The sequence below is a fragment of the Paroedura picta genome, chromosome 10 (genome assembly GCF_049243985.1).
Source record: "Paroedura picta isolate Pp20150507F chromosome 10, Ppicta_v3.0, whole genome shotgun sequence".
NCBI classification, from domain to species: Eukaryota; Metazoa; Chordata; class Lepidosauria; order Squamata; family Gekkonidae; genus Paroedura; species Paroedura picta.
The window spans coordinates 23414179-23426281 of NC_135378.1; the positions used below are offsets into that span (position 1 = coordinate 23414179).

Sequence of the window (12103 nt, forward strand, 5' to 3'; positions counted from 1 at the left end):
CTGCTGAGAGGTTTGCATTCCTGTTCTTGTAGGGACGCCAACCCTTCTGGCGGGAAGAAAGAGGAAAACCCTCCCTGCTTTTCTTACTTTGTCGGTGGCTTCATTTTCTTCTTCACCCCAAGATAAAGCTTCAGCGACTTAACAGGCATCACTTTCTCTGGCTTCATGCTCTGTGAAGTGCAGGAATTACTAAGGTTAGATGGGGGGGGGAGGGAGAGAAAATTGCACACAAAACAAGAACAGCTGAGAAGCCCCATCTCCTCTTTTGGGTGTCCGTTTTACTAAAGATGGTTTTCATTTAATATCCGACTTGCAAGTTGCAGCAATTCTTTGTTCCAGAGACCCAGTTCCGATCGGAGGCTGAAACCTGGCTACTTTTATTCTTTGCTTACAACTGGCTGCCATTGAAAAGAAAGTGTACAAAGGCAATTCTAGACAGGCTTACTTTTGAAGCTTAATGATTAAGGGTGAGTGGAAAAATAGGAGCTGGCAAGAATTGAGAAGCACAGAGAAGCACTACAATCCTGGAAGTTCCTTTTAAAGGCCATCCAAAAAATAGGGCGTGTACAATAGGTACCATCAAAGCACCCGTGATTTTGAAAAGTACGTTCCCTCTCTTCCTGTCAAGGCAGATTTATTCTGCAAAGGACTGATTGGCTGGGGACTGTGTGGTCACCACCTTACCACCCTGATAACCTTTAAGATTCAATTGCACATTTTTACAAGTCATTTCTACAAATCAGGCACCTGTGAAAGCTAAGTGGAATTAAGATATATGATAATTAATAATCATAAATTGTAATTTTTATCCCACCCTTCTGTATCACTCAAGGCAGGTAACAACATTAAAAACAACGTACAAAATTGAAGTTAAAACATTTACAGTAACTGATGCCCCGCAGTTAAGAATCCCCAGAAAGGTTTTGTTTTGTTTGTTTTTTTAATGAAGGAGCTGATCTTCCCGTTCTCCTCTTCCCCTACTGGTGAGGCCAGCCTTACTGGTGGGTGGTATTTAGGCTTTGACCATCGGCGTGGTGGAAGAGCTTTGTCTTATAGGCTTTGTGGAACTGTTTTAGGTCCAACAGAGCTCTGATATCTACTGAGAGCGCATTCCACCAAGCTGTGGCCAGAGCTGAAAATGCTTCTTAAAAACATGAACAGACAAACAAAAAAAGCACGAGCTGCCCAGGCAAGAGAGGACAGATGGCAAAATCAGAATTTATACTGCTGGAAAATAAAAATGTTTTTTCAAGGCAGGTAGGTGGGAGAGAAACCAGTCAATCTGGAGGAGGAAGGAAGCTGGAGATGTTATTTGCATGCATCAGTAAAAAACAAAACAAAACAGCACTTTCCTCTAAGGCAAACACTGTAAGAGAACAGTTTGTCCTCAGTGATCCATTTCTCCAAAGTTATGGTAGAGTAACAGTGCAACCCTGAACTGAGTTACACTGTTCTAAGGCCATAGACTTTAATGGATGGATAGAGTCAGATGAACATAGACTTTAATGGATGGATAGACTTTAAGCGGATGGATAGAGTCAGATGAACATGTGCTTCTGTTCTGCCCCATTTATGACACTATCAGACGCACCTTTATCCAGCCAATTTTGAACACTTACCTGAGATCTTCCACAAAGGAGAAAATCAAGGTACTGCTCCAAGACGCAGATAAGCAAATAACTCTCTGCACAGCTAAATTTTGCACCGCCGCCATGAAATTGCGAACTCGGTATATGGATCAAAAAATTCTCTCTGATCCAACCTTATAAGTACAAAGCCATTTTTTTTTTAAACTGGTAACTTAAAGTATGTTTTAAATACTGACTATGATGTCAGACTTTTAACATTTTTATAGTATTGGCAGTTTTCCTGCTTTTTGGATTGTCTTGGTCTTAACTGCATGTATTTGGGTTTTGGTCTGAATGACCGTGAATAAATATTGATTGATTGATTGATTGACTTTAATGGATTTAGAAAGGTGCAACTCTGTTCAGGATTTCACTACAAATCTGTATCCGCCAGGGACCACCTATCATCCTTTCCAAAGATGAACCAGATCTAAAGCCCCATTTGGTGGCAGGCTCAACTTCCTCTCTTGCTCAGTGCGTTTCTTGAGCATGCCCAGGAACGAAGGATGCTTGAGTCCAGAATTCCACATAACTAGTATCACATCCTTTTAGGCCCAGTCTGCTGACTTCCAACTTCTCGGTTCTCTTTGGGATACTGGGGTTAATTTGCCTAATGCTACTTCCAAAAAAAGTGAGGAGGCCCGTTCTGTATGCAATGGACAATGCACTTTTAATGAGCTTTTGCAGCTGGGCTTCCCTGTGCAAAACCAAATACCAAAAAAACAAAACAAAACAGCTTCTAAAGTGCATTGAAAAGTGCATTGTCCAAGACCGTTTATGCACTGGGAACTTCACTGCCCCAGCTCCTGTGCAGGAGCACAAATCAGGGGCAAATGAAGTACACTGGGCCAAATGCTCCCCCGTGTGAGTACAGGAAGAGGAAGGCCAACCTGCCACGACTAAAACTCCAGCCTGCAGCACGGCATGAAACCTCCAGTGCATAAACAGTCCAATACATGCGTCTAATGGGCCTCAGTTCTGCCACAGTAATAAAGGCACCTAAATGCACTTGTTATTAGTCGTAGTACACACAAGCGTTTGCATTTTAAACATGTAGCATAGGAACATAATATAGGATTTGGGGGGCGATTAATGTCATCTGCTAGGTGCTTTCACACTTGGTGAATAATGTACTTTCAATCTATTTTCAATGCACTTTGCGACTGGATCTTACCAAGTCACCAGAGTGGATTGAAACTGTGTTATTTAGCATGTGTGAAAGTGGCATATGCATAAAGAAATCACTGCAGTTTCCATGCTGACATCACTGGCTTTGGATGACCAGTGTCTGCCATGCTTGAAACAAGCAATGCATTAACCCCAATAAAAAAGGGAAGGGGAGCAAGAGAAGAGACTGGAAATGTGGCACTGCATAGACTGTGAAGTCTTCGACTGCCTCGTCATGCTGCTCCTAGGGGTCCCTTCTTTACTCAGGAGCAGTACTTCAGATAACATTCAGAGCATCATCAGGGATGAGGTGACAAGGAAGCCACGCTTGCATCTACCAGATTTGGCTCTGCTTATCTGAGCTGCATTGCAATCCCCATTAGTTTAAATGGGCCAAATCAGAGAAGTCTGAATACATCTGGGCTTGATTCAGCTGATTAAGTCGCCATCAAACTGCTGGTCCTGAGGATCAGCTGTTTGGCAGGCTCTTTCTTCCCAGCAGACCCTTCTGAGGCTGTGTACGGTCCCCTTGCCATGAACTTAGAGAAGTTCACTGGTCAGACATTTAAAGATGCTCAGGATCAGCCAGCTCTCTGTAGCATTAGCTGTTTGTTGGGCTCCAATGGAGGCAAGCCAATATTGGTAAACTCAAGTCATAGGAACTCATTGTTCCACACCAATGATTCGGATATATCCAAATTAATTTCGGAATAATCAAAATCATACTGATTTTCTTTTTAGCATGCACATCCTTAGATCCAACCATCAGCTGCCACGTAAGGCAAAAATTCCATGTTGAGCCCAACTTCCATACAGTCCTGCTTTTACCACTAGGTGTACTTCTCTGGTTATGCCAATGGCAGACAACAGCATGGATGCCAGGGATCAGGCCAAGCCCTGTCAGTAAAGTCCGTGATAAAGGAACATCCAGGATCCCAAGGCAGGTGAAGATCCAGAGAGTAGCTTTATTGAACAGACAGTACGAAATACAGATGTGCGCCAAGACCCATTGACCAAAGGTCTTGGAAGATACAAAGGCACAAGAGACATTAGGTGATTCTTATAGAGGTCACTCTATAGGGGAGGGGGTCTGATGGTTTAGGCGGGAGAGCAAGAGGTACTCAGAGGTGCAAAGTTTCTCAGCCAGGCCAGATGGCTCGGCTTTGATCCTAACAGTTACATTTCTGTTTCATCTCCGCTGGCCCAGCAAGGTTGTTGGAATGAGCCAGATAAGAGGGCTCCCACTGGGAACTTCAGTGGAATGCAGAGTAAGTGATGAGTCAGGAAAGGATTTACAGTTTTATGACACTAGGCCCAGAGAGGCCACAGCAAGGGAGGGGGCATGAATCAGGGTTCATGACAATGGAAAGGAAACACAAAACAATGACTTCAGAACACGGGTAAGTTCAACTAGGCCTTAGAGCATACAGGGAGGGACCTCAGCGTTGGGGTTCTCAATGGCAGCTGTAACTTCCTTAAAGCAACCGATGTGAGGATTCCAAATGATTCAGGAACATATATATTTTAGATGCTACTTTAGGCTTTGGCTGCTTTAAGAGTTTTAATTCTTCACCCACTAAGAAATGGCTTTTTCTAATCCTTCTTCTCATGCATGTGTATTTACCCCTATAAAAAGGTGAAACACTGGGAGAGTGGGGGAACTTATGAATGGTAAGAACTTGAAACAAAATTCAAGAAGCAAGCGAGGAAATGAATCCAGTGATAAACACTTGCCAAAGGGCTAATTAAGGCTTCATTCATGCGCACAGTTCCATGTGCACAAGTTTTAAAGGTGCCAATTTATTCTTGGCAAATGCACCAGTTTTAGATTTTACTACTAAATAATTAGATGTCATTTTTGACACTCAGAGTTCATGCCAATTAAGGGACAGAGTTTAAGATTTTTTAAAATGAAAAATGTGGTTAACAGTTATAATATTAACACATGCTTTGCTGGATCACTTAAAAAGGATTGGCTGCCCCACCCTCAGATTGAAATTGATACTAGTTATTTCAGTTTTTATAGAAAGCACATATTCTGAACACTTTCTACAAAGTTTTAGCACTGCAGGACTTTAGTTACTATTTGTCTTATAGTATTGCCCTACAGAAACTGAGCCCATGAGAGCTCCAGGTCAGGGTCTAGAGCAGCGGTCCCCAACCTTTTTCCGGTTGAGGACCGCCTCCGGGGGTGGGGGAGAGCTGCCAGCCCGGGCACCGTGAATGTGTGTTTTCGCCAGCAGGTGGCGCTAACTTGCATGCACGTTAACCTGGGCATGCGCGTTAACCTGACAGTTGCACCCCATCCAGGTCGGACAGTCGTGCTTCCTCACTTGGCCCTTGCCTATCAAACCACAGGACCTCCATCTTTGAAGGATTAAGCTTCAGATAGCTTTGCTTGAGCCAGCTCATCACTACTTCCAGGCATCTGGCTAATGAGTCTCGGGGTGAGTCAGGGTGGTCGTCCATCATGAGGAAAAGCTGATGGCATCCCAGTCTGAACTTCCTTATCAGCTGGGTAGGAGGGTGTATAAAGATGTTGAATAGGATTGGGGAGAGAACTGCTCCTTGCGGCATCCCAGTAGAGTTATCAGCAATGTGATTGGTTTTCTCTTATTGCTACTCTCTGTTTGTGCCACCGTAGGAAAGAGATCAGTCAATGAAGGGCTGTCCCTAGTATCCTGACGATTAGAGTATTCCCACTTTAGACCCTGATTTAATACATTCATTGTATAGAACCTAAAGCTCAATTTTCCATGGTGGAAGAGCAGCACAAACACTGTCTCAACAAACACCTGGTGCCCAGAAGCCCTCTTTGACCCATTTCTGATAGCAAAGCACCATCTGTAGTTGATCTTTGATGTGACAACGCTTCTGCATTAACACACCAAACCACTAGCACAGTGGTTCTCAACCTTCTTAATGACTTTAATATAGCTCCTCATGGTGTGGTGACCCCCAACCATGAAATTAGGCAAGTGTTCTTTTACAGAAATGAAACCGAAACTGACCAATGGCATGAAGATCCATTGTTCATGATTGTATATAAATTGGGTTTTTTCCCCAGGGCTTCACAGTTCAGTTCTGCCTCTTGTCCCACCGAGCTGCGCTGTCACCTGGAGTGGCTGGCGGGAGACTGCACTGCACTGGAGGCACTGCTGGAGTCGCTGGTGGCCAAGCATGGGTGCCTGCAGGAGGAGCAGCAACAGTGGCAGCGCCCCCCCTCCCGGCCAAGCTGCTCACCCTGCCGCGACCCCTGTGAAAGGGTCACTGGACCCCCAAAGGGGTCCCGACCCCCAAATTGTGAACCACTGCTCTAGAAGCACTTAAAAGCAAAGGCACATTACTTAATATATCATTTAGCATCATTAGGATGCCTCTCTTAAACACAATATGCTTCTTTCTGCTTGCAGAGCAGACCAGCGTAAGCCTCATAACACTCTGGCCCAGAGGGCAGCTGCTTTTCAAAGACAAACCTCCGTATAGATTCAAACACACATTTTACTTTAAAGCACAGGATTATAAAACATGTAAAAGACATTTGATTAAACATTGACGACATCACTTGAAGGCTTATGTAAGACTCGTTTATACCATTCTCTGCTAAATATGTTTCAAGGCTTTGCTGTCAGCAAGGCTTTTGGGACCACTATGCAAACATAGTCCTCACACTTCCAGGAACTATCCAGCTCCCGGGCCCAAACACTCAATAAGATAACAATATACCTCCAGTTCACTGGAAGAGCAAGAGAATACTTAAGGCCTCGATCAACCTAGGAATGAAACACCCTGTCAGCCTGGCTCCTAAGGCAAGACCCGGATAAACTCGGGCCTAGCCAGGCTTTCAAATTCTACTAAAACCCACCCTACACAAATCCTACAGCAGGGGGGAAAATCCGGGTCCTGACATTCTGCTGATGTTCTGCTTGAGAGCCCTTCCCAAGGAATGTACGAGCCAGGACTATGCTTGGTCCTGTTCATGGGTTGGGTCCCAAGGGTTTCACCTTTGTTCCATGCCAGACACCTTCATCTGACACAAGTGGCTCTTCCGATAGTGGAAGGTGCCTTGCACTTGTGGAAAGCACCACTGATATGTGCCAAAGTTCCATGGTATCCAACCCATCATCTTCTTGACCTTGGACTTGACATCCATGCACTGGGATGAAACATTTCCAGAAGCTAAGGTTTCTTTAATTGTTGTAAAAAAATATATCGCTCCTTCTTATTAAAAGAACAGTTAATTCTTTTAATTCTTGTTAATTCTTGTCCCACTGGGTGGGACAAGTCTTTGAACGGCAGTGATAATCAAGTTGGTTAAGCTGTCCTGAAAAACACATCCCTAGATGAGCAGATTCCCTTGGAGGTTATAGAATCATAGAATCATAGAGTTGGAAGGGGCCATACAGGCCATCTAGTCCAACCCCCTGCTCAACGCAGGATCAGCCCTAAGCATCCTAAAGCATCCAAGAAAAGTATGTATCCAACCTTTGCTTGAAGACTGCTAGTGAGGGGGAGCTCACCACCTCCTTAGGCAGCCTATATTGTTAATATGCCCCGGTTTCCTACTGACTTTTACAGATGGACCCGGCTGAATTCAGTTTATTCTTCCTTTCCTTCCGCTGTGCTTGACACTCAATCACCAACATGGCTGTGCCATGGGGCTCCTCACACAGCCCCGTCAATCCTTCTCACAGTGCTCAGAATCCCACCTGGACAACTTCCATTCTGGAAGTCTCTTAATCATTTGATCAACTGCATGGACTTGCAGTGTGTTTTTCATGTTGGCAGAGTAATTAGCACAGCAAGGGAGCACAACCTGATTGAAGAGTAAATAAAGGTTTATTTAGGAATTATCATACTTGATGGGAAAGGGGAGAACTTCCAAGGAGAAGGGAGAAATTGCTCTAAGAGTAGCAATCTGGAGACAGAGATGGCAAGACACTTAATAGGATAGAAGGTACTGCCCTCCTTCCTTTGCACACACATCCCGCCCTTCTTTGTACCTCAGATGTTGTTTTTCCCAGCATTTCACGTAGGGCACTCTCCCCTTTTCTACAGCTACCATTTTGCATCTGGATGACTCATTGCCAGCCTCTCCGATAAGATCCTTCTCTGTCTCTGTGCTTTAGTTCAGTGAGACTCACTGGTGGTGCTCTTTGCAGTGCTTAAACAAACAGGTTCCATTCCAATCCCACAAGTAAGTGAGAACCCTATTAAAACGCGTACGCAATACTGCTGGCATTCCGCTCGTCAGGTATGCTTGAATTAAATGCTACATTAAAGAACACTGCTGAACAAAGCTGCATAAATCCATTCTTAAAGCTTTCGCTTTCACACGGCCGTGGCCGCAAACCCAATTGTTTCCCCCCACTTGCAAACACACAGGCAAACAGTACAAAAAGAATGTTCTTTGTCACTTGTCAAACTCTCCTTGTTTTCCTATGTTAAAGGGAAGAAGCTTAAAGCATAATTGGCCATGATTTGAAAAGGCCTTGAAGCAGGCGCTGATACCTTTGCATCCTTGTAAAGGAAAAGATCTCCTTCCCGCAAAACAAAGTAGCGCTCTTGAAACTTATTTCCAGAAAGTAATTTGGACGGTTCTTCTTTGTATTTCAGATAACTGGCTTTAACGCTGCCTTCCATATTCTTCTCTGTCGAGATGATAAAAAGAGCACTCAGTTCAAGGTTTGTTTGCATTAAAAAAAAAACCCCAAAATAATACCATACATTCTCCTGGAATTTATATAGCCTTAGCATTAATCTGCACAAACAGACTCCAAAATAGGAATAATATGACCGCTTCCATTTATTGTCAGCAACACGCTCCTCTGCAGGCAAAGCACTCTGCCGGGATTTGCTTTCTTCAACCACGATTAAGCGTTAGAGTCATTGATTAAAAGGGAGACTTCCAGCAACATATCATAAGGAGAATGAGACTGGGAAGGGCAGTCACAAAAATCCTAAAGCTGCCTTTCTCAAGTTTTTTTTTTTTTAATCATTGAGAAACACCTGGAACATTCTTCAGGCTTTGAGAAAGTGGTGTGATTATGCAGAATATGGTTGGGAAACATACCTGCATGCACACTCACCCCGGGCCCCTCCCCTTCCCACCCCCTCCGGGTCTATCACTGGCCATTTTGGAAGCGGTAGCAGGTTGACATGATAATATATGGCAGTGGTTCTCAACCTTGGGGTCACCTGGCCCCTTTCTGGGGGTCACCGGGTTGCCCGCTGCTGCGGTGGCAGGCAGCAGCGTGTGGAGGCGTGTGGTGGCAGCGGCGTGTGGAGGCAGGTGGTGGTGGTAGAAGCAGGCAGAGGTGGTGACCGGTGGCTGGCAGAGGTGTCAGATCCATGGCAATGGCTGCATCTACACCAGCTCCCCACTGGCTCCTTCTGCAGCTGCCCAGTCTGCCTGGAGACTGCCTCCGGCACATGCTGAAGGATACGCCAAAACGCTTTGCTCAGCTCTTTCAGAGCTGACAAGAAAGCAACCCCCTCCCCCCACATGTCCAAACTTGCCCCATCCTGCTCGACTCCATCCAGCAAGCCCCACATGCTCTGCAGCAGGGCCGCCAAAGAACCCCCAGTGGTTAAAAGAAGGGAGAAAGGAGAGAAGCAGCGAACTAAGGGAGCAAGACGTGCACCCAAGCCTGGCCTGGGACAGCGAGCAATGTGGATGTGGTGGCGGTGGCAGCAGCAGCCCCCTCCCCCGTGAAGGCCCTCGCCCCCCTTCCAGTCACCTCCTGCGGGGGGGTTGCCCATGGTCACGGCTGGGGGGGGGGGCTGGTGGAAGCGCCTCTACAGCACTAGCTGGCAGCTCCTCCGGCTGGGTCCCCGCTGGGCTTTGGCGACAAAATTGGGGTTGCAACGAAGAAAAGGTTGAGAACCACTGATATATGGTCATATCACCCAATAAAAGTTTAACAATTTAAAAAAGATTAACTCCCACTCATTTGGGTAACCCTTCAAGGGCCATCAAGAAACCCCAGGGTTTCACAAAACCCTGGTTGAGAAAGTCTGCAAGACCACAGCAAGGCTGTTCACAAAAGGATGCTTTGGAGGGCATTAATTCATAGAGTTGCCTGGTTGGAAGAGACTTGATTGCATTTCAAAGAGACACACAAGTGTTATATCTGAATTACCAATTTAAACTAAAAATGGTACACACCAGTGCTCTTTCCTTATGATTCCATCCTAGGACTTGGAACTAAAGTTAATAGTCAAACAAGCCATGGTTAAGGGACTTTTCCTGTCCTTTGGCATCTCTGCTTACAAGGTGACTAGTGTTTGTTGTGGGCATGTCTACACATGTGCTAATCCGGAGCAAACACTGAAAAACCTTATCTCAAAATTTCAATATATTTGTACTCTGAACCCTACTTAAGGAATCATGTATAAAAACTGGGCTGGGTTAAAGCTAAGTCATGCACAGGCTCAGTTCTAAGTTTGCACAAAACCAGAGTTAATTGCTGTTCCAGTCTTTGCTGTATTTACTGCCTGGTTATTTATACATCTCGATTCTTATGAACCCTACCAATATGTAACATTTTAGGAAAGCTGTTTCAGATGTAATAGGAGTATACAACTGTACAGATTAGTGTGTCTGTTCCTCTTTGCAACTATGGGGCTACCACTAACCTGCCCGCGCCTCAGGGCAGTTAACAACTTAGTTACATAACAATCAGCAAAATCATAAAAACAACTGACTCAGTTATCCTCAACTAATTAAGACTGGATGTGGGGGGATCAGAGTTCTCAGACTCGTATATTTGTATGCTGATTGATGGCCATTTGCAAGATCTTGAAAAGTACCTCAATCCTATCTTAGCAATAATTGCCCGATTAATTATGCATCTGAACTCTAGCTAAACCTTCCCTCCCCAGTCTCTCTCTCTAACTATATGCATGGATGAGGAAACTGTTTTATCTGAAGAAGTGTCCTTCCACACGAAAACTTGTATCTTGTTTAAAACTCTGTTGGTCTTAACTGGACTCAACTTTGTTCTGCTGCTAAAGACCAACATGGCAGCCCAAATGAATCTCCAACCAACCTTGGTAAGTATTAGTGTCTGAATTCAGGCCACACCTCTAAGGTTTGTTAGGATCCATTAAACCAGGGTCTGGTTGGAATATTAACCACCGTTAGTCATAGCTATGTTGTTGTGGACTCCCTTAAGTGCAGTTTCATGTTAACAAAGTTTTGGGTTCTGACCTCATGAGATTTATCAAAAAGAGAAACAGGAAAAGTGCACAGGAAGCTAAAAATGCCTGTTATTTATCTTCCCCTGTTTGTTGGGACAGGCAAGTATGCTTTGGACAAAGCAGTTGATTGAATCTTGCTTTACCTTCTATAGAAAGACAAGGAAGGATTTTTCCTTTGACCGTAGTCCTGATTAGCCTTTGGGCAGGAATATTTTTCACCTTCCCTGGGGATGATTATCTTCTCCTGGGTGGACTTTAGGGGAAATGTTTCAATTGATTAGCTGTGACTGTTTGACTAACTACTCTTGGCTGTAAGACAACTACCGAAGTAGTAGATCATCAGCCATAGTAAGGGGATGAAAAGTTCAGCCACTCAGTTTTGTTTCACCTGTAACCACAATGCCAACTCTGTGGGCTGGTACCAGGTTTTGACATGGCCAGCATTCAAGGAAGAGGAATCCGGGAAGCTTAGAACCAGATGTGAAGACCCCCCTCAAGAACAAACACTCTGTAACTTTGTACCAGGAACAAGGGAAAAGACAGATTTTCTTCTCTCTTTTTTTGCCATCGAGTCACTGCTGATTGATGGCAACCCCATGGGGTTTCACAACAAGAGACATTCAGAGTTGGCTTGCCATTGCCTCCCTCCAGGTCGTAACCCTTGTGTTCCTTAGTGGCCTCCCATCCAAATACCAATCAGGGCTGACCCTGCTTAGCTTCTGAGATCTGACAAGATCGAGCTAGCCTGGGCTATCCAGGTGGAGGCATTACTTCACCCAAACAAATGAAACCTTGTAAGGAAGAGCTTGTTATCAGGAAAGCTCCCCATGGGCAGGCCACTCAGGACGAATGCTAGCCACCAGGAGTAAATCAAGTCGAGCTCATGTGCTCTGTCTGAGCTGCAAGCGTGGTTTGACTTGAGCCCATTCAAGGGCGTCAGTGATCAATACTGGCTTGCCTACTGCCTCCTCCGAAACTGCCACCATCTGCTAGTGACACCCAGCGCGATCACTGACGGTTGGGTTTGCATTTATTTTATTAATTCCTTATATTAGATTTTTACTGCACCCAATCCATCTAAAGGTAGCTTTACAAAGGGATAAAAC

The 12103-nt window shown here is 44.8% G+C and overlaps 1 protein-coding gene across 3 annotated transcripts in view; it reads right to left on the reverse strand.

Moving 5' to 3' along the window:
• ARAP2 (ArfGAP with RhoGAP domain, ankyrin repeat and PH domain 2) overlaps window positions 1-12103 on the reverse strand; it is a 135429-nt gene that overhangs the window by 12535 nt on the left and 110791 nt on the right. For all 3 annotated transcript variants that reach the window (XM_077301656.1, XM_077301654.1, XM_077301655.1), the window contains exons 28-29: window positions 8307-8446; window positions 88-170 (exon numbers count right to left, since the gene is read on the reverse strand). In XM_077301656.1, the coding sequence (XP_077157771.1) occupies window positions 88-170; window positions 8307-8446 (223 nt within the window). The remainder of the gene's footprint in view (window positions 1-87; window positions 171-8306; window positions 8447-12103) is intronic.